At 38.1% G+C, this 22,625-nt stretch overlaps 1 protein-coding gene across 1 annotated transcript in view; it reads left to right on the top strand.

Annotated features, from left to right (window-relative positions):
- The first annotated feature begins 2,158 nt into the window (after positions 1–2,158).
- Positions 2,159–22,625, top strand: part of SH3D19 (SH3 domain containing 19) — a 34,856-nt gene continuing 14,389 nt past the window's right edge. The window contains exons 1-7 of the mRNA XM_010172666.2: positions 2,159–2,174; positions 3,120–3,162; positions 4,376–4,523; positions 4,747–4,948; positions 5,556–6,551; positions 17,748–17,855; positions 20,956–21,068. Of these exons, the coding sequence (XP_010170968.2) occupies positions 2,159–2,174; positions 3,120–3,162; positions 4,376–4,523; positions 4,747–4,948; positions 5,556–6,551; positions 17,748–17,855; positions 20,956–21,068 (1,626 nt within the window). The remainder of the gene's footprint in view (positions 2,175–3,119; positions 3,163–4,375; positions 4,524–4,746; positions 4,949–5,555; positions 6,552–17,747; positions 17,856–20,955; positions 21,069–22,625) is intronic.

Here is a 22,625-nt window from a genome sequence, read left to right as displayed (position 1 = left end):
ACTTCCTCAATTTGGTAGCGAGGATGCTGTGCGAGACAGTGTCAAATTTAGATACCTCATTGACACTAACAGAAACCAATAGTGATGTTATGGGTTGATATGACTTTTTTCTTTCCCCTGAGACCAATAAAGTTATCAAATGAGAAGGTATGGGTTTTATGCACTGAGTTTTCCTTCTCCCACCCCTTCTTTAACTGCTTTGCTTACCTTTTACTTAAATACCACTAAGTATATGCTCCTGGAAAAGTCAACAGTTCTCACCCTGAGCAAATCTTAGCATGGAAGTTGAGGAGCCAACTGTCTTCAGTTGTCAGTATGTAAACCAGCACTGAAATAGATTTCCATTGAGTCCCCTGATGGAAGAAAGGTGTTTCAAATCTTAAAACTGTCATAATTTAAAATCTGGGGGAAAAAATAAATAGCGTGCTTTTTCAAGGCAATCCACAAAGGAAATGAAGAATAGACTTACAGCATCAAAAGACCACAAGGCCAGAAAAATAGCTATGGGTTTTTTTCTTTTGTTTTTAAATCAGGTGTGTGCTATATTTTAAAAAATTCATGTTTTCTCTCATATACTTTTTAATTTAAATTCATTTCTTTGAAATGGTAAAGGAATAAAAGCTGTGCAAGTCTGGAGGCAAGGATTATTTAGAACATTTATATTTTCTTTTTCCTAGCATTTGTGGAACTCCAAGGAATATGTGAGAGCAGAATATGCAGTAGATTTCACCTCTGCTCCTACTGTGGATTTAAAGCTTCCAAAACAAAAGATGTTCTAAAAATGTGGTTGTAAAAAAAAATGTGACAGCAAAAAGAGTGGAGCAGTTGATTGAAGGAGGGAAGAACTTTGTAGAGGTCCTTAAAAAAATAAATGTTTATATTAAATGTTTATGTACATGGAAGTAGCTTGAGTCCATAAATGCCTGGGAGATTTTTTTTTTCCTCCAAACAGAAAGAGCACGTTCTGAAAACATATATGATGGCTTAGATATTAGCCCTTTGAAGATATTTGTATCTACTAATAAAGTTATTTTTATAAATATTTTAAATATGTTGTTTTCAAGTGAATTTACTTGTTTACTTGAAATTTGAAGTTTGATGGGTTACATAGATGCCTCACTGAAGTTTTTTTTGCCTATATTAAGAAAGAAGGAAAAAGGTCTTTCAGACCTTTTTTAGGTTTTTCTTATTTGTTTTAATAACTTTATTAAACAGAAGTACACTTAGAGTCACAGGAGAAAACAGCATGTGGAATTCATCTAGAAATGAAGAAAGAATGAAAAAATTCTCCAGGTTTATCAATTCAGTTTTACATCCCTCATTAATGAGCTTTTATTTCTAATGGCCTTATCATTGTAATTCGGCTATACCCCAAGCACTTATATTGAATACATTTACCGAATGAACACTTTCTTCCATCCTCTTTGCAAAAGCAGCCTTGGAATTGCTTGGTTTGTTTGTTTTGTTTTGTTTTTTAATGTGTGTATTAGATCAATGTCATCTTCTCTGAAGAAGAAAGTGAAGGTGAGGTGTAGGGGATTTTTGTTATTTGTTTTAGCCAAACAATTTTTACAGAACTGGTTTAGGAGATGTGCAGTCATGCCCAAAACTTTGAGATGTGCCTCTTATCAGGGTCAGCCTGCCTGCCCATACCTCTTTGGTAGGTGGGAATATAAATCATGGGAACCCAACTTGTTTGCATCTGTATCAACTCCTGAGTGTAACCCATTATTTTTGGAAAGCAAAATGCACAGACCCAAATAAACCATGATTTTAAACTAAACAAAGCATTCAAAGAGATTTTACTTCCCTCTCCTCATTCCTCTTTGTTGAGCAATACAGTGGACGTTTCCATATCAGTTACATTCTTCACAGTTAATTTATTGCAAGGGAAACTTTTAAAAAGCCATTGTTAAAATCAGCATGAGACTAGAAATAAAATTTGCTTTTATTTTAGTTTTTTAAGACTCTATATTGTGAATAGACACTATAGTTGTCCCCTTACAACACTGGCACATGTGCTGTCCTTGTGTGACTAACCCATTTGATCATGGTTGCTGGCACTCTGAAGCCTTGGTTTGTTCTCCTTCACCTCCTCTTCCTCTTCTGTAACCCCTTCTTTTTTTCCTCTAGCACTCATGAATAGTGCACATCAAAAATGCCCCGTGGAAGAGGTATGTCTGACACAACACTATGTGACTCTTGAATCAAGTATGCTTTGCAGATTTCAGCTAATGATTCTGTGATGGCCACAGGAACAGCATAATTGTCAGCTTTTACACAATAAGACTCTACCACTTCCTAAATTACACTTGCTATGCAAAAATTTGTCCCTCAGATAATTTCCTTTCCTCTCTAAAGAGATCAAAATGAAAATGTAATGTGGCCATTGAAAAACTAATTTGAATATAAATATAGCAAAATTAGAAAAATTAGAGGTCAGCATTCACTTACTTTATGTAACTTAAAATGCATAGTTTGGAAAAGAAAGAAATGTTGCTGACTTTTAATCCACAAGTGATTAAACTAGGAACTTTCTAGCTGGGAATATTTAATTTTTTCTTTTACATAAAGAGAGTGAAATAGCTTCTTAGATTTTGTGCCTTATTACTTTTCCTTTCTCTAAAACAAATAGAAAGAGATTAAAAAAAGATTAAAGAACACATCTCAGAAATGGGCCATCAAAAGCAAAGCAAGACATGTTTAACACTTCTTTTTGCTTTATTCATGAATTATTTTAACTAAAGAAAAAGAAAAAGAAGTTTCAACTCTAGGGTCACCACAATGCAGAATGCAGCAATGAGTGTCAAGGAAGAAGGAAAGGGACAGGACTATCTCTCTTGGTGGTAACTTGGTCAGAGAGTGACTTAAACTGATTATGAAACTGCACCCTAAACCTTTTAAAAACCTCTTCTCCTCATATTTAATACTTTAAAAAAAAAAACAAAAAAACCCAACAAAACTTGGCCACTCTTAAAATCTGGAATTTATTATCAGATACTATATGTTCTCCATTTCACTGACAGTGGATTGGTACGGGCTCTGCTATTATCCTCATCTTATTGCTGTGACAGTGTATTTTAACCACTTGAAAACTTTTGTTTCTTTTCTTTAAATAGCTTCTCGGACCTCTAGCCATAGCGAACAGCAGAGGGATAGAAGGTATGGTGCTGTTACTTATATTGCAATTAAGTGTTACTGTAAATCTTTTTAGGTTGTGTCACAGTATTACTTTTTACAGCTTTCTCGTCTGTTTTTTTTTTCTTCTCTCTATCCTTAGTGTGTTTAAAAATAAATTAAACTTTGAATAAAATAAAAATACTATCATTCTTAAGCACAGGGTAGGTTAAGAGTTTGAGGAGTTTTCTCATTAACTTTTGTATGTGTCCTCAAAAAAGGAAAGCAACCAGCCATCAAACCTCTGCAAAACTTTACTTTCCTGACATCTATTTACAGGATCGCTTCACAATGAAAATAAGCACACTTTCAGGCCTCCTTCCACTTTCTCAAAGTATTGAGAAAGCAGGTCACCAACCTGGATAGGTGGTGAACTGAGTCTGCCAATATTTCAGGTGTGAAGGAACTGTAGCCCTCTTTTTAAAATCTTATTACAGTAGTTTCAGAAGTTACACTTCTGAAGGTTTTTTCTGTCAGCAGAGGCTTCTGTAGCAGATGCTTCATCTACTCACAATACTCACTTCTCAAAGTGTATTTTGTGTGAGACTTTAGATTGATCAGTGGTACTCTGGGGGCCATGGTCTGGGAACGTGGGCCATCACTGCCGCTGACGCTCTAAAGCAGTTGTTACAGTGCTAAAACCGGGGTGGTACCTACGAGTCCTTCACTGTCATGGAAATCCCTCTTGTACTAGAAACTGTAAGGAAATAGGCCCTGTCCCAAAGGCCTCGTCAGGCTTCCTCTGCCCCACTTTAGCACAGTGAGTTTTCCTGGAAGTCTGGGAATAGGCAAGCTTTTAGGTAGCCAGCCAGGAGCAGTTTTAACTATCCTACTGTTTTTACATTGCAGAAGGCTAAGGGCAAGCACACGATTAGTTCTCATTATCCCGTGAAGACTAAGACTCCTTCCAACTGAGTTACACTTGTGTTAAGTACTTTAAGCATGTAAATTATTTCACTGAAGCAAATAAACCTACTTTTTGGTTTAGGCATTTAATTAGGTGCTTTGAATGAAAACCTAAATGCTTATTGGAAAGGTCAGGTAAGTTACTTTGACATAATGGAAAAACATATTTGGTTAAATCAAAAAGACCTGAGCTATTTTGATTTCCCCTACTGAGGAAACCTTGGTCTTTTGTACTTAAAAGAACTATTTTTAAATATTTTAGGTAATTATTCCCCTTTGCCTTCATTTCCAGGCGTCCTGAAATTACAATAGTTGCTGCTGAACCCCTCCGGCCATCCTCTTGGTTTCCAGGTGCAAGCCCTGTCCCTCCTCAAGGATTAGGATTCCCTTCTGCTTCATCTCATGCTCAGTGGAGGAGAAATGAGCATATTCCAGCTGAGGTGAGCATGAATTTACATGAGATGTATTTGATTTACAAAGGTAAAAAGCACTTTAAGTTAGAGAGGAACAGTTTTTAAAAGCTTGCTTAGACTTTCATCACATTGAATAAAAGACTATTACACTGTTCTTTCCCTCTGCATATGTTAATTTAGGTTTGGTTTGGGTTTTTTTTAAAGGCTCATATCTGGGTGTACATTAATATTTTTTTTCTCTGTTTTGTAGCTTCCACCGTCATATGAGCAGGTCATAAAAGAAATTAATCAAGTGCAAGTCAATACAACAAATAACAATAATGCTGCTGCTCCTAGACATACCACTACTTCTGCAACACAAACTGACTTTCCAGAAGAACTAATCAGCCATTTGCCAGGAAGTAATGTAAAAACCAGTGTGCCTACTCACTGGGAATCTGCAGGCTATCCAGGTGAGGCTGTTTTGGATTTCTCATTGATGAAAACCTTACTCTTTCTTCTGAAAATGTACTCTATTATTGGTCTATGCAGCATTTAATATGAATAACAGTTAAATTTCTGTGAATGATTACTACTGTAAATTCCTGTAAAAATCCTCTCTTCTGAAGAACTACCATTGCATTCATGAACAGACTATAATTAAAGTTTTATAATCGAGTTCTGCTTGATTCAGCCATAATGGCAATGGCTTTGAGGCCAGAGGAACTCAGATGTCCAATCAGAATAGCATCAGTGTTACACACTTAGACTGAAAAGCATGCAGATGAAGCTGGGGAAGTTACTGTACTATTCTTGGGTGGGGATGTTGCTTTCATACCCTTCATGCTGCAAGCTAGCAAGTAGTTTTGAACTCATAACATGTAGATACTATGCATTTCAGCAATCTTCAGCTTCTTCCTAGAGTTTGTGTATTTGTTTTATTTATCTTTGTAGAAGGAGAACTGCAGTTTCACAAGCAGCAAAAACCATCAAGTTTACCATTCTCATGGCTGACAAAAAAATAACATAAACAAAGTGTTCTGTAAAAGATAACTGAAACCTTTTCCTTTCTGTTAACAGGCCAGAGTCCTCTTAAACCTCCTAGGCCTTCTGCATCTCTCCTGAATAGGTCTCCTTCAGAAAATGAGAATCCCTTAATAGTCTTTGAAATTTCTGAAGGTCAGAGGTGCCAAGAAGATCCCAATGCTGTGATATGTCCTGTGCCAAAGCCAAGATCAAGAAGCAATCTCAGACCTGTGGTCAAAAATACTGTAAGTAAGACAGACAATGGAGAAGAAGTGAACCAGTCTACCACAAAAAGACAGCAACCTCCAATTCAGCAGCCACCTCTCTTAGATGATAGCTTACTAGACAATCAATTGGCGACGGACAGCATGAGTACAGAAAAGAGCCAAAATAGTATTGTTTCAAGGATCAAAGTTTTTGAATCCCAAGGAACTAATGATACCTCAGGATTATCAAAAAAGCCAGAAATTGCCCCTCGTTCATTTGCCACAAGACCTGGTACTGCAAAGAAGCCAGTAGTTGCTCCAAAGCCAGGGGTAAGCAGAATTTCAGGGGACTGGGATGCATGGACAGAAAACAAATCAACACCTTCCAAGGAATTGCAGCCTCAATCTGAAGTAGTTGGGAGCAGTGTTGTAACCAAACCTGAACTGCCAAAGAAGCCAAAACCTGGCCTTGTTAAAAGTAGTAGTAGTAGTGATTTTCTTGATGCAAAGAGTGGATCAGTTGCAGAGAACAGTGATGGACAAAAGAAATTTCCTGTTCCTGCTCCAAGGCCTCTTGTTCCTAAAAAATCACGCTACTCAGAAAATCCTGCCCTTTCTTTGGCCTCACTAAAACCGATTGCTGCTCCCCCACGGGCTTCTGTGTCTGCCCAAGAAAAAGTTTTCAAGTCTCTGGGGGAATTGTCACCTGCAGCCACCTCCTCGGCACCTGCTTTGCAAAATAAACTAGATGTGGAAGGAGATCTGATCAGTTTTGATGATGATGTTTTGCCCCTAAGTCCAGCTTGTGCAGTTAAAGATAGCATCACTTCTGAAGCAGCAGCAGGTAAGAAGAATTTTTTTTAAACTGCCACTGTGGTTACTCTTTACAGGTGTATGATCCTGTGTGAGTTATGTCTACCTGTCTTGACGGGGTTTGTGTGTGTATATGTGTCCTGGTTTTTAGCTGGAACAGAGCTGGGTTTCTTTTTCAGTAGTTAGAATAGTGCTGTGTTTTGCTTTCAGCCTGGGACTTGTTATGAGAGAGACACTGATAACACACCAGTGTTTGCATTTTTGTCACTGGAAGTGAAGGACTTCATGTTCTGTTAGTCCACAAGTGCAAGAGGAAAATTTAAGTTAATAAACTTAATTGACATTTGGATATGCCAATGGGATATTCCATGTCATATCACATCATGCCCACTATATTAGTGAGGGTCTTTTCCTGTTTTGCTCTCTCTGCCTTTTCACTTGGGCTCTCGCTCTTCTGGGATGGGGGTTTCGGTTCGGGATTGTCGCTCCTCCAGGATCGTTATCTGGGAACAGGCCGGGCTCGGTCAGGAGGGGGGTGAGCTATAGCATTGGGTGTCATTCACTTGCATATTTTGTTACTGTTATAATTATCATTACTATTTTAATATTAGTATTATTTGAAAATTTCTTTTATTTCTATTATTAAACTGTCCTTATCTCACCCTATGAGCCTCCTTATCCTTGCCACCCAGTCCTCTCCCCTACCCCCTGGGGGTGAGGGGGAAGTGGGTGAACATCTGTGTTGGCTGCTAGCCAAGGGCTAGCCCAGTGGAACTGTCACAATATGAAATTCATGGGTTTCTGTTATGTCAAGATCACTATGAAATTACTTGGATTTTGAGACTCAGGAGGTTTTAAGGCTATATAAATCTCAGAACTTACCTGCTAGATTTATTATGTGATTATTAAAATAATGAAAAAAGAATTTGTTATATACTAGATGCCACCTCCAGAATTTCTCTGGAGAACTTGGGACATCTTATCTCTCGCCATCTAATCTGACTAATTTGTTAGAGTGCTAGAAGTTCTGTAGTGGAAACTTAGTCATCTAGAGAAGTAGCAGTGTTTGTTGCATTTAAGGAAACTTGTGATCAAACATACTGGGTTACTCTGTCCATCTCACCAGTGCCTACTTATTTTCTCTTTCCTGTCTTTGTGTCTTGTCTTGTCATGCGGCTGTATGTTTGTTATGCAACTTTTATTTTTTCTAATAGGTGAAAATAAGTATTTCATAGGGACAGATTAATTGCTACAACTACATTCCTTTCATAAACCTTGTTTGATTCCATTAAGCGCTTGGGGTACATTTTTGAATGCTGTTTTAGGTAGCTTAAGACACAGGTGGGTGTTAGGCTGTCATTAAATTTCATAGCAATAGGTTTTTCTCTCTTAATATTCAAGTATGTCTCCCCATTGCAATCCAGGGAGAGTTCTGCTTTAAAATGGGTGGTGTGTCATACACAAATACTTGTTTAAGGGACTAAGTATGAGGTTTTTTTAACCTCATTTGTCATTAAACATCTCAGCTATCTGTAAAGAAAAGCATAGATACTGTGTAGTTGTCACAATAGATCGATAATAATGATTGTTAACAAATATTATTCCTTCAGTTCGTGGATTATATCATTAGGTGAAGTTCTGATTTGTAACTTTTTGTCCTCTGTATTGGCATAAAAACCCCAAGGCAGATGTAGAAGGTCCCTTAAAACCCTAAACTGTTAAGATTGGTATGTACAGACATACAGACCGCAGGGAAACTTATGAAAGCAGTGAAACAAGGCAATGGAATATCCTGCAGGAGAGGTGCTTAGCTCAACATGGATACAAGTCAATTTTTTCTTGGGCTAACAGAATCCAGGAGCACTGTAGAAGCTGTACTAAGCCTGAAAGGAGGGAGGAGTGCAGGCAGGGTGACTGGAGAGGGGTTTCATACTTATGTCAAGGAAGTGCATGACTGGGAACTGTTTAACTGGGAACAGAGTCATGACCATCGTGTCTGGAGACTGGAGTCATGGAGCAGCCACTGTGCATGTCAGGGTTTTAGAAGAAAGTTAGAAGCACAAGGGGTGACTCTTGTTTTCCATATATTTAGGGTAAAATTTGTAGTTTCAGTCATTTTATTTTGATTAATAGATGCAACAAACAGAGAGAAAATGTATCTGTTCTAAGTAGTAGGCAAGAAAAGGGAATAGTTACATTTTGAAAGAGCATAAAAAGGAAAGTGATATTTTGGCTGTGTACACTAAAAGACTGCCTTTCCCCTAAACATGGAAAAATTGCATAACATTAATTCTTATGTTAAATCAGAGGTTGAGTGATCCCAAACAAAAATCACCTGCAAAGTAATTTTCATGATGAAGTGGTAAGAATGTCAGTCTTCATGTTTCGGGTTGGTGTCCTAAGTCTTATTCTTGATTTAATTAAGAAGAAAATACTTTTCCATTCTCATGGTTAACAGAATTATTGAGTTAATAGTTTTCTGACTTCTTGAGTCATCTGTCTGTGATTTTATTAATTCAATAAAATGGCATCTTTGCTGCAACCCCTTCCTACCTACTAAAGAGAATAAGGTCTGACAGCATTATCACTTTATTACACTGTAAAATTAGGATTCATTCCAGATTTTTGCAGGCATTTGTGAGCTCAAGATCATATCCTATACCCTTGATTACTAACACTGTGCTATGTCTTGACAAAGCATCCACAAGAAGAACCCCAGCTTTCTGAAAAATGAGGCAGCACAGAGCACTAACACTAGCTATTTCTCATGTTCCCATAGGAACAGCTTAGGATTTGCAAGATGAATCCACAGTAAAATGTTTTGTAAAGGCAGGAAGAGAAGCTCTAATCTTTCTCCCAGTTCCCCAGACCTTTGCATTTCTTACATATTTGTCATTGTCATTACTTAGCAAAATGACAGCGCTCTGCTTGTTGTTATGGCAACCCTAGAAAAGGAAAGAGGCTTCTATGCAGTGGTGTTTGAAACTAAGCACCATCAGCTTCTCTGTCAAAGAGCAGTGTTATATCATAGATTACAGCGCTCACAGAACTTTTTTTTTCTGATACAGCACAAAAGCATCTGGTACTTAGAGTAACGTAAATAGAACTGGATGGATCGATCACTGCTGGTGCCAACACCTGATGCAAAAGTAAGAACGTGAAGTGTTCGGTTGATGGTGAGGAGGTGCAGAAGTTGAAGTGAGCATGTGAATGAAAAGGTGAACCAGGCAAAACAAATTAGTAGTCTTCACAGCAGTTTAGTAGGCTGATGGAAGACATCAGCTTCCTCTAACAGAAGGCTACCATCTCCACCGTAGTGAAAGATATTTGAGTATTATCTAGGTACTAAGATGAAAAGTGTTGGCAACAAACCAGTTTATAGTTTCACCAGTTTAACTGTCAGTATTTAACTGGTAGTTTAACTACCAAAGCTAGCTGGATGATTTTCTTTCAAGTTTACTTCAGACAATCCCATGGGTTTCATCAGTCTTTGACAGCATCTCCAACAGCACAGCTGTTTGGAGACTGAACTCACCCTTATCCAAATGTTAATGATTTTATCTTTATCCAACCTATATGGAGAGGGGGAACCATTCTTCTGTTGCAAATAGAGACTCTGGGTACCAAGATCCTTTTCAAAGCTTTCAGCAGCCACTCTGCCCGTTGAAGTCTGTGGGAGCTTTGGAAGCTCATCAGCTCTGAGATTCACGGGTGAACTGTGACAGAAACTTGCATCCAACTTATGTCTCTGATGCTGGCCCAGGGGAAGTGCTAGGAAGGAGAAGTTGGGAATGACAGATCTGTAGAACTGCTCCTTTCATCAGCAGCCAAAATTTATGCCAGTTTTAAGTGGCATAATTTTGGACTCAAAGGCTAGAGATAATGTTCAAAGCCATTTGTATCCTTATGAAATTACTTCTGTTCAAGTCAGTCATTTAGAATGTGAAGGCATCTGCTTGGGACTAAATCTTGAGGTGCTAATGCTTTGATGACAGTTGTGATATTTTGGATAATCTAGGGTATTTTTACATTTCTCTTACAGCTGATAGCAGGGATTTGTGTGGTTCGTGAAGGTTAAAAGTTTCAGCTGTCTGTCAGGTGGGCTCTCTTCTCACTCACCCATTTTTACAAAGGCTTGGAAATGAAATCCTAGTGCAAGCTGAACTGAGTGTAAATTCCACAGCTTCAGAAGAACCATTATTTTACCCATAACTTGTATTAGCTGCTATGTTAAAGCATCTAGCGTACCTGCTTGCTAAGAGTTCTGAGAATGTATCTTTCGGACAAAGAAAATAAAGTAACTGTGCATTTAAAGCATATATTTAAATTAAAACCTACAGGTGTTCTTGCTAGAATGTTTTCATTTATTTTCAAGTGCGGAGAGTTATTCCTCTCTCTCATCTTCTCTCTCTCTAAAACAGCATATAATTTACTGATTGCTCTACGCCTGATATATCAGAACTCAGTTTAAACCAAATGCTTTGAAAAGTAGTTCAGAGAGAGCCTTACCTTACCTGCAGGAGACAGATCTCTCTTTTTATATCTTCATCATATTAGTGTATTTCAATTCTAACAGTAATGTATGTGACTATTGCATTTCTTAATAGTTTTATCTATCTATTTACTTCACTGTGGTATAAAAGTTTGTTTCTGCCTGTGTGGCAAAAAGAAACCCAACAAAACCAGTGCTACTCTCCATTTATATGTATTTTTCCTTCTTGTGGCGTGAATGGTGGAATTTGTGTGACATTGTAGTCAATTCAGAAAAACTGCTGCATGAGTAACTCCAAATTTGTCTGCTGTGGGAATATTGCCCAGCTGCTTGTTTTTAATTGCTTCCTCAGGAAGGAAAAGAAAAAAAGAACTGAAATATTTCTAGCTGGTAGATTAGTCCAGACGTATCTTCAAAATAATGCAGCTTTTCTTAGAGTTCCACTGTGGTACTTCCGATGATTCTTGTTGTGGTTACTTTAAAGTTACGGGTCTCCTTTTTTACTTGCTGACAAAAGTATCATCCTCAGAAAAGAGTGAGCTGTCTCATCCATTTTAATCTGCTATTCGACTTAAACCCCTGACAAAACCAGATTTACCTGAAGACATGCTACTGTGGGGTGGAGTGGTGGAGGTATCAGTGCTGTGTCCTTTTGGTTTTGCTGGTTTTGCTCCAAGGTTGGCAATCTCCAGCAGAAGTGGTAACAAGCATCCATTGATCTCTTCAGACATTACAGATGTTTGCTTCGTAAACATAAATTGGAGCCAACAGGGAGCTTGGAATTGACTCCACCATTACCACAGGAGAGAGTCTTATATCCAGTTTCAGGAAACAAATAAGGTTTTTAAATCATAGCTACATAATAGATGAGGAGCCCTTTAGGTTGTCAAATGCAAATGAATTTGCTTTTGAGTTACATGTCCATAGATGCCTATAAGTGGTAACACATAAGTAATAATGTTCTTAATAATAACTATCTTCTCTAATGATTAAATCTATTTATTTTCTAATAGCACTTAAAATACAGATATCCTTTGATCAGAAAGATTGTCAAAGAACAACAAAATTATTATTTAAAATAAGTGCTTATAAATAAAACTTTTTTTTTCCTTTGCTGAAAGCATGTGAGATTCTTGCAAGAGGCTGGATAGGTATTTTAAAAAAAAATTATAAATTCCCTTGTCTTTCACATTTTCTTTAAAAAGATTTTTGTCTGCCCTACTGCTTTCTGTCACCAATCCTCTGCTTTGGAGATTTCAAGCTTGCCTGTTTTGGGGCACTTGAATCCCTTGCCGATGAACAAGCATTCATTCACCTGGCAAGAATGGACAAGGCTGTGTTTCTTCATCTCCACGATAGTGTGGGGGTTGGTTTTTTGTCACCCACTCTATGCCCAAATACCCTCCAGCATCCAATTTTTGAAGTTAGAACAGGTTATGCGATCAGTTTCTAACAACTTGACCTCATGGCTGACTTGTTCTGGGCAGGAGGTTGGATTAGAGACCTCCTGAAGGCTCTTGCAATCTGAACTATCCTAGTCTTTTCAATTAGCAAAATAGATAATGACGTAGGAGTAGCCTCTAAACTCTTACATAATAACTCGTGCTGATATAAGTAGTCCTTTTGTGCTAAAGGCAGTGAAATTAGTATTATTTATCTTTACTATGGACAAGTAGCAGTGAAGCAAACAGTTGTGCTTTTAGATACACACAGGTGGGAAGTGTGGGTACTCCTGCAGTTTGAGAGAGAAGTGCTGAAAGCTTGGAAAAGGTCCCTTTGTATCTGTCTCTGTCTATGATGTAGCACTGTAGTTTTCCACCCCATGAATGCTTGTATTGCCATTAAGTGTTACAATAGCCCAAGAAATTTTGTGATTCTAGTAGTAGATTTTATTTTATCTGCTCTCCATCTTTCTAACACTGTGGATGAGATATTTCATTGCTCAATTAAGGACATCTTCCGTTTTCAACAAGTACATTTAGGTTGGATCTTCTGTTGCATCTCTCGGCAATTTTTTTTTTTCTCTACTTTCCAGACAATATGAAACTCTACGTAATTCTCTAACTTTGTGCACTTTTGTTGTACTGATGGCTAGGCTCCTGTGAATGCCACGTGTATCCTGTACACATCATTCATTCTTTGGATTGGCCTCGTTCCTCAAAAACAGTGTTCCCTGGCCTTGAAGGTGCCTTGCTTTTTGTGGTGATCTGTCAGGTGTCAGCAGTGAACAGGGAGCAATGCCTAAAACCTGTGCAAGTAGTTCACTACATTTTCTCTGCTCTGAGTAGCAATATATGTTGCTGGATAAATTCTTCCTGTCCTGGAAGTCTTTGCACAAATCCTTTTCAAAAAATCTTGTTAATAAGTGAGAAGTTTGAAATTTCTGTTTTGACATGTGGATATAATGTTTCTGGGAGGAGACATAATCCTCAAGATAAAACTTGCTGAAATTAATGTGTGCTCTCTCCAGTGTTGTGTGCTTTTGATAAAACAGCATAGGCAGGTCCAGAAATAAAACTAAAGCTTTGGCAAACGTGTTGGAAAAGCTACTTATATGCAGAGGTTGTTACATATAAGAGGTTTTTACAAACCCGCTCAAGTGCCTGTTTGACTAAATGTGACATACCTGGTAAAGCAAATCTCCTTGGCCTAGTGAACTGTAAATCTTTGAATGAAGCAGGACCACACAGTCCATTCATAGCTTCTACCAAAATAACTGGGCTACTCAGGAAAAACTTCTTTATGAAGTGGGGAGAAAGAAATTCCAGAATGTTATGATAGCAGATTTGCTTGTCTCTGCTCAAATTTTAAGTCTACTACTGAATACTGTATTCCTTCTGTTGGAGTGACCTGGTCTGCTCTCCTCATGATAGGAGAATGCTGAGAAGCCTAAATTTCACCTGAGTTTACTTTCAGGTTATGCACAGATTACATCCTGAAAGAGCCTACATCCCATTCTCTTTCTTTTTTTTTTTCCTTTCTTTATTAATTTCCCAGAATATTGAAGAAAGACATGGTCAAGTCCACAGCGTGGCAATTTTCCGTGCAAAGGAAGATGCAAATTGCATATTTTGAGAAAGGCAGTATAGCCCATATTATTCTCTCTGGGCCAGAAATACCATTTCTTAGAACAGTGAACTGTTAATTTCAGTGGAGAAAAATACTGGGGAAAACTGAGATTGGGAAAATCACTGGTGCTAGAATTTAGGTAGGATCCATGGCTAATATGTCTATTTATAGTTGTAAATAGTTTGAGATTTAGATCATCTGAGTGAACGTCAGACTTTTGGTTGTAGCATTTCACAGTGTTTCTTAAGCATGGACCCCATTCCTCTTTGGGATATTACCTGTCAGGTGTCCATTGAATCTCCAGCTGTATAACTAGGAGGGACCTTTTGTCGCAAGTCTTTCCCCAGATTATGTGTTAAGTGTGCTTCCACAAACACCAGAGTGTTTTCATGGAGCTAGGGTTTAATAAAACCATTTGTTGATGAGGTTTGGTTCTATTCTCTGTTTCTGGAAAACCCTGATAACAATGCTGTTCTGTGTGAAGAGAATGTGTGAGCCTTGCCTTGAACAGCTGATGTAGGTTTTTTTAATTAAACATTGAAAGTAGACACAGTTGCATAATACTGTAGTGGTCAGTGTTGTAACGTCAGCATCAACACTTTTCCTATCAACAACCATGTTGTTCTCTTTTGCTGAGAGTACTTCTTGTAGGACTAAGCAACTTCACAACAGATAATACTATTCTGTGCTTTCAGCTTTCCACATCTGATTTATCTGGAGACTCCCCTTATTGCTGCTGAGGTATCTGTTACCATCTTACTACCACCTACTTAAAGATAACCAATAAATGTTTCAGAAAGATACCCATCTAACCTGTTCACATGGGAAAAACGTAGTGTTTGTTCTGTAACCTCCTAATTTTTTATTTTAAACAAGGCTGGTAACTGAGAGTGGAGGAAAAAAGCTGTCTCTCCTAACCTGGTAAAAGAAAGAGATGCTATATGCTATATTTGAATACACAGCTTTCATCTGTCTTTCCTGTGAACCAGCACAGTAATATATGTTAGCACATAAACCTTTGAAGAAGAAGCTGTAGAAAACTAAGACACAGGCTTTAAGCATCATTGCAAAAGTTTATTAAAAAAAAATCAATAGAGGTCTGTTGATATGTGCTATGAAAAATGCCTTGCAGATTATTTTCCTTGAGCTGAGAAGCTTTAAATGACTATATTAACAATCCTGTTTTCACACCTCTGTGAATTATGCTCAAACACTGCCCAACTGTTGTTAAACAACATAAAAAATTGATATGTTGTCAGTCCCATTGCACAAAGCAGCACAGTGATTTACTCAGCGAATTTCTGCTGGAAACTCAACACTGGGGAATGGAATAACAAAAACAAGGTAATGAGTTTTAAACTAATTATGAGGTGACAACAGTACAATTAAACATAAGATAATGAGTGAAAAACTAAGGTTCATCAAATGGTTTTCTCAGCCTCAGAATTGACTTTTCTCAGCCTTAAAAATTACTTCTCAGATTGATTGATTTAGAGACCTCTACCAACTGTTGAATGGTTGAGAAAACCATTTCTTCCCATAGCAGTGATTAACAACTGACTAACAGTAATTTTGTACAATTTTAAATCTCCCATAAATTTACAAGAATACAGATCTGTGATGATTTTGAGTGTTTAGAGCATTTCCACGTGGTCTCATGATGGCAATATATTTATAAGGTGGAGGCTTTGGAAAATTGCTTCTTCATTGTTCATGCAGAACTTCCATAACCTCTGCAGAGCCTCACCTTGAGAGGTGCTCCGTGTGCCAGTGTGTTCCCTACGGTCCTGCTGTGTAGGACCTGTATATAGCCTGTCTACCTTTAGCTGTAGGCAAATCATTGACCTGTCATGATCCTTTCTACCTGAAGTGTACGCTCAGAGCTGTTGTACAGGCAGCCTGACAGAAGGAATTGATGTGCTTTGATTCATAATTAAAATGTGACATGAAAGTACTCAGGCAGATTCCTGAGGAGGCTATAGGCATGTAGGCATCTTGACTTTGCGAGACCATGGCACAAACCTCCGTGGCACACCTGTACGTGATGGCCTACGAAGAGAGCCTTAAGCAAGGAGTTGGTGGGAGATGGACATCCGAGCAGGGGTGAGTGTGCACAGGCCCTGCAGCATGTTGTCCGTTACACTGTAATTCAGCAGCTCAATATTACACAGATTTCTCTCTCTGAAATTACTTTGGGACTATTTTTGGTTAAAAAAAAAACCCCAAACCAGCGCTTAATGTACTCAGTCTTCTTCCCCTATCTCTAAAAATGCCAAGGCTTTTTTAAATTAAAATGATGAAAGATTTTAATGAGGTTCATAAATAAATACCATATTTCTGGATTTTCTTAAATCTTATGTATATTCCCAGACACAGATTTCTAGTGTCTTCATTAACTGCATTATGTTATTCTATCCAAAATTATGTCTATGAAATAATGACTTCATATTATATAATTTTTTAATTTTTTTTTATAAGTGTTAAAGATAGAATTTTACGAAATACAGGGCTTTCAACTTTGTCAGAAAGTGTGGCAGGAGTTTTGGGAAATACTATGTTTTTATTAAAAGTCCTGAAGAATTTAAAGAGATGCCCAGCATACTTCCTCTCTGAGACCCTGACACTCCATAAATAACATCTCATTGAGCCACACATCTCAAAAGGCCACCAGAGGAGATCAAACTTGGTTGTTTGGGCTATGAATATGTGTCATGGAGAATTTATTGTCCGGAGTGCTTCTCCAGTTTCTACTTTATACATTTATGATACTGTTAAGTATTGCTATCTTAATGCAGTTTTTGGTAATATCAGAGAAAAAAGTTACAGTTCTTAACATCAGAGAAGAGGTATAAATGGAGTATTGCTCTTTGACATGAAGGTGTACTTGAGAAGAAACCCATTGATTTGGATTTTATTTATGTACAAGTATTTTTACAGCTGCCTTCTACATGCACATATGTTCCCATGCCTATTAATAAGAGACCAGTGCCTAAGTTTATGAAGCATAGAAAACATTGCTCCTGTCTTACAGGGTTGAACAGGCTTGTAGAGGAATGACTGATACAGGCGGGGCAGAGCTCACGCACAACTCCGAGTCCTTGGTCTGAATCAGTCTCCCCCATGACACCAGGTTTATAATCAACAAAATGATGCAGAGTCTTCCAGGGAATTAGTTGTTCTACAGCAAAGACATTTTGTAATCAGTAATATTTAAATGCTTTGTTTTGTTTTGTTTCTGTAGGCATTTTATCTGCTGCAATGCTGATGGTTTAGTTTTGGCAATATTTTATTGATTACAACTTTTTAGCAAATGTGTTCACTGCTGTGTCTGCATATTAGAGCAACTGCTTGAAAATGTTTCCCTAAAGCCATCCTGATTTCATGTCCCTGCTACCAAGCAATGCACTTCCTCTTGTTCACTGGCTTGTATAATCCCAGAAGGCATCTGGAGCATGTTGATGTTAACTGTGAATACAGATGTACAGAAAAGACATGTCATTTACAAAGAGTTGAGTATGGTCTTTGCATTAGACTAATTTATATATATATTTTAATTACTTTCTTGGGCGTGAAATATAAATGCCCTTAATAATGAAAGCAATCCTCAGTGAGATTTGTGTTCAACAAATAATTATTAAATGTGTTGGTGGGTTTTTTTCCTTTTAGATCCATTTCAGTTCCTCGCCAAAAGTGAACCTGCAAAGGAACAGACAGCTCAGCCAGCTGTAGCCCGGAAACCCACTGTGATCCGAATCCCAGCTAAAGCTGGAAAACGTAAGTTCTTCTCCCAGATTGTCTCAGAAATTTCTTTCAAAAAATCATTTTAACTGGAACTTGCTGTTTACTAATTGAGTTGCTGTTTACTACCTATATTAGCTGCCAAAGGAATCCCAGGGTACAGTTTGACAAGACAGAGGAGCCAGCCTAAGGGCTGTGGTGAGAGGGAGAAATAGCTGGGAGTCATGTTCCCCTCTCTCTGCCTCCCAGCTACCTTGTCTGGCTCCCTGCTTTGCACTAAGTTTGATGTCTCTCAGACCTTACAGAGCTAGTGCATATCAGAAGTGAAACAGTGTATGGGGGAAGATCTAAAGGCTGGCAGGGAAGAGCTGGAGGAGACTCTTTCAACAGAAACAAGCTTGTTTAGTCAGCTGAACCATATCACTGAGCTGTACCTTTGGTCAGATTGAGTTCTGGCATCTGTTCTGACATCGGCTGAGCTGCCCCCAAGCTTCCTGAGAGCAGGGCCCCCACTTGTCAAAGGAACATTAGTGTATTAAACTTTGCTTCAAACACAGCTTAGCTGGGATGTAAGCATAATTTTCACAGTTTACGTCAAAAAGTTCCCTTGACCCTTGTTAGATTTGAAATCTGAGCCCATTTAAGGAATAGTGTTTTGGTAGCAGTTGAGGGAATTAAAAAAGGCATGCGAGAACTTGGATGCAAAAACCTGATGTGTTCAATTTTGTGTCAAGGTCTTGACTATAGTTTTCTGACAGTTACTGTATCCCTAATACCTTCCACTTCTAATCTTTTACAGCTTTACAAATGACACTGACAGTATCTCGGAGTGGAAATTTATCAGAGAGCCACAAGGTCTTTGTGTTGATCATTGTGTGCTGGAGTACATACTTGCTTCTGTTTAGCCTTATATTTTATCCTCAAAGCACAGGGAGAAATGTCACAAGATATCTCTTAAAACTCATATTTCAAAATCATGTTTTACTACACTGAGTAGATATAGAAACAGCTTATAGCAACTAGATGTCCAGGTGCCTTTTCTTGTAAGACTTTGATTATTTCCCTAGTTCCCTTTCCCCCTGCCACCACCCCCGTGCTAAAATACTAGGTTTTCTTTTTCTCTGCATATGTGACAAATGCAGTGGAAAGGATTAAAAATGCAGAGAAGACTGAAGATAGAGTTATGATGAAAAGTCTTTCCGTTAATACCTGATCATAAATAACAGATTTTTTCAGTTGGAATAATGTGTTTATGAACTACTTCGGTAAAGAACCCAAGACACAATTCTTCTCCACAAAGGAAATTGTCATTTCCATTATTTAAAAAAAAAACAAAAACAACTTTTTTTTTTTCCTTTTTCTTTATTTTTTCTCTGAGCTGGAGTCTCTTTTGAATTTATAGATAAGTGGTCCCTTGCTGCTCTCTAGTGGAGAAAGCACGGGAGACTGCTGGTCATACTGTACTGGGCTCTGATTGTCTGGGGTGTGTGAAGGACTGCTTTATGAGAGGCTGTGGCTGAGAGATTAATGGGATGATGTGGAGTAACAGGAGCAGGTTCCAAGAAAGTCAGATAGGAGCTGCTGCAGAAGTATAAGCTGTTAAAAATTGAGAAAAGTACAAATGGGCCAAGTTATAAAATGGATATAGTAGGATTTATGTTGTAAGAGGGCTACAAAATCTCAGTACAAGAAGTCTTTCACCATCGTGGGTATGTGGGGAGATTAATTCTGTTAGGAACCAGCACAAACCAAAAAGAAAGAACCCCAATAAACCAGAAAACACCCTACCCAGCACTACGAAAAGGGGACAGAGCTGGGTACTTAAGAAGTTTTAAACTACAGTAAAGGACTCGTTTAGCATAAGTATTTTTGTCGAGCTGTGATTAGAAAGGAAGCATTAAACTTTCACTTCAGTTATTACACTTAGAAATCACTGAAAATAACACCTGCCTTCTAGTTTGTGGGGTTTTTTTCCTTCCTTTATTTCCTTTAATTTTGGTCTTAGTAAAGGTGAGGAAATTAGGCCATCTGTGTATATATCAAGATTTGAAGTGGTGAGAATAAATAAATCTCTCATGCTTTTTATATATCAGTAAGGTATGATAAGAGAAGATTTCTCTTGCAATTACTGTCAGGTGTTTTTACTTTTTATTCAGCTAGTATAAGAGTGAAGAACTCCACTACCTTCTTTTCACCACGGTCGGTCACTGCCAACACGGTAACTGTTTCTTTGTGGAGAGTACCTTTCAGGAAATGAGAAACTGAAAGTTATCATTTGAATAGAATTGCTCCTCTTTTTTATCATCAGTCTATAAATGTCCAGGCTGTCTGCCCGTGACGACACAATTATTGATAAAAGTGCTTGCAAAGCCTGTCCAAGTGCTTCCCGGGTTTCAATGGTAGAGGTGTTGAATTAGTAGGGGTTTGTGTTGTTTATTGAGACTGAGGTAATCATCACTCTTCCCTAGTAAGAGCTGTACTGTTCCTCTTCCATGTCCTAAATTTGCTTAGCTCCTTAAAGACTACCAGGGAGCTTCCATCTCTGTTTTCTTTCTGTCATTTAGAATTTTGTAGCAGGCCACAGTTTCTTTTCTTGCCTTTACCTTTCTGGAGATTCTTCCATCCAAGTCTCCTGATCTTTCAGGGTTACTTGAAATAACCCTCAGCTGTTTTCCAGCCTGAAGGGTATTCCAGGAGCTGACAGCTGAAAAAAGTGAGCCAGTTTAGAAATGTGGCTGTGAGATGATGATGGTGTTTCAGGGTATCCAGTAATGAATCTGACATTCCCAGGGGTAGAAACTCTTCTACTCCTCTAATATTGTATCAACAAGTATTGCAGCTGAAACCCTGAAACCCTAGAATAACTTGCTGGTGTCCTGAGAGTAAAGTGAAGATTTGTTATGCAGGATGAGAAGTATTTGTGAAGTTAACCTCAAGGTTGCAATGTTCCCTTCATGTCCCTTTTCTCTTCACTAGTCGTTAAGTGGTCCTGTCCATTGGCTGCTCTGGCTTTGAGGAAGGAAGTTACGTTCACAAAAAAATGCCCCAAACCAAGGTGCATTCCCTTACCTATTGTTGGTCAGTGTAAAGAAGCTATTACTTAGATTTTCATTTGTGAACTTGTGTCTTTTCACAGCTTTAAATGAAATCCTGCATAGCCCTCCACCACTTTTTGCTGAAAAGCCTATTGGGAACACCTCTGATATCACAGTGGGAAAACCCAACGGTGCTGACATAGTAAAAAAAGTGGTAAGTTAGAACTGTTTTCCTCTATTACAACTTTGTTTGCTTTGGTTAACAGATCTCTTGTGACTCTCAAACATTTATAAAGTAAGTTATTTGAAGGTCCAAAGGATGAAAAGGACTACTCAAAATTATAAGGCTTTTTTCTTTTAATTGCATTCTCTAATTTAATTAGGTAATTTAGACTGCTGTCAGTTCTGAGAAGCACTTTTGTTGATTCTACTAAACTTTGATCACATCTATCTTCTATTTTCTGTATTTGCCAGCTGGAATCAGGATATCCTGCAATTCAGTTTCAAAAGCACTACAAAGCAAGCTTACTTTCTTCAGCTCTTTCCTTCTCGTTGTTTTCTACTGGTCCTGTCAGAGCCTGAGTAGAACCGTGTATTTTGTAAAGTAAAGCTTTGCTCCTCGTTCCTGAGCAGCATGGTAATGGTAGACATTGTAGCTGTGTATCCTATGTGCCCTTTGACACAGATTTACAAAAGAGAATTATAATAAACTAGAAAATTACAGTAGAATTTCCAAATATTGAGTGCTGTGATGGCAAGAATGGCAGAGAATTTTGTGAAAACCACAGGCAGTAAAAAGATCAAATCAAATCAAAAGCCCTCACTAGGTGGAGAACTGCCAACAAATGTCTTTGTGCCTACCTCTGCTAATAGGATAAAGGGGTTTTAAAGTTTCATAATTGAAGGGGTTATTCATAGAGGTCCCATCCTTTTTGGATAATGCTGAAAAAATAATTTCCAATACAAGATGTTAAATAACATTTTGTACAATGCAACCCCAAAACTTTTACAGTGTCATCCAGGTTATTGTGACAGGCATGTGTAAGCTTCAGAGGATTGTTTTAAGAAAAAGATTTCATCAAATCCTCTGAAACATTTAAATCTTGTCTTTGGAAAGAGAAGAAATTCTGTGCTTCTAACACTACTATTGTTTCTCAGTGTAAGTGCTTAACCAGCAACAGTAAGAATTGTTGACCGTAAGCAGCAGTTGGCACAGATTTCTTCCTTTTCACACAGAAGAGGAAAATTTTTTGTATGAGGATCACATCCTCATCTGAAAGTGGCTGGTTGTTTTCTTTCTAATCAGGATCATTTAATCAGGAACATTCATCTGGACACTTAATGAGGGGTCAAAATTTTGTCAGAAAATACATCTAGGTATTACACAGTAATTGTTTACCAGTTTCAAGCACATATATCCCTAATTAAGTAAAAAAGACTGTTCAGACCTATTTAAAATTCCTGGTTCAGAAAGGATACTTTTGAACCCAAATTCAGCACTCTGGTTTACCATGGTGTTCCACAAGCAGTTGTTCTTGTTCAGTGAAGTTGGCAGTACTGTCTGGCACTGGGATGAAAATGAGCAGCAGGAGGCAAAAAGGATGGTAACTTGTTAATCCATTACTGTCGTCCAAGCCCTTCAGACATGGCACATGTTCCCCTCTATGGACTCTGCCACGGGGCAGTAATCTCTGGCAGGGTCAGGATGGACAGCTGGGAGGAGTGACGCCTTAATCTGCCAAAGCAAGATCCACCAGGGTTTATCTGTTAA

This window comes from Antrostomus carolinensis, unplaced genomic scaffold (assembly GCF_000700745.2).
Source record: "Antrostomus carolinensis isolate BGI_N321 unplaced genomic scaffold, ASM70074v2 scaffold18847, whole genome shotgun sequence".
NCBI lineage: Eukaryota > Metazoa > Chordata > Aves > Caprimulgiformes > Caprimulgidae > Antrostomus > Antrostomus carolinensis.
Note: the sequence above shows the minus strand (reverse complement) of the source record. Positions and strands in the feature narration are given on the sequence as shown.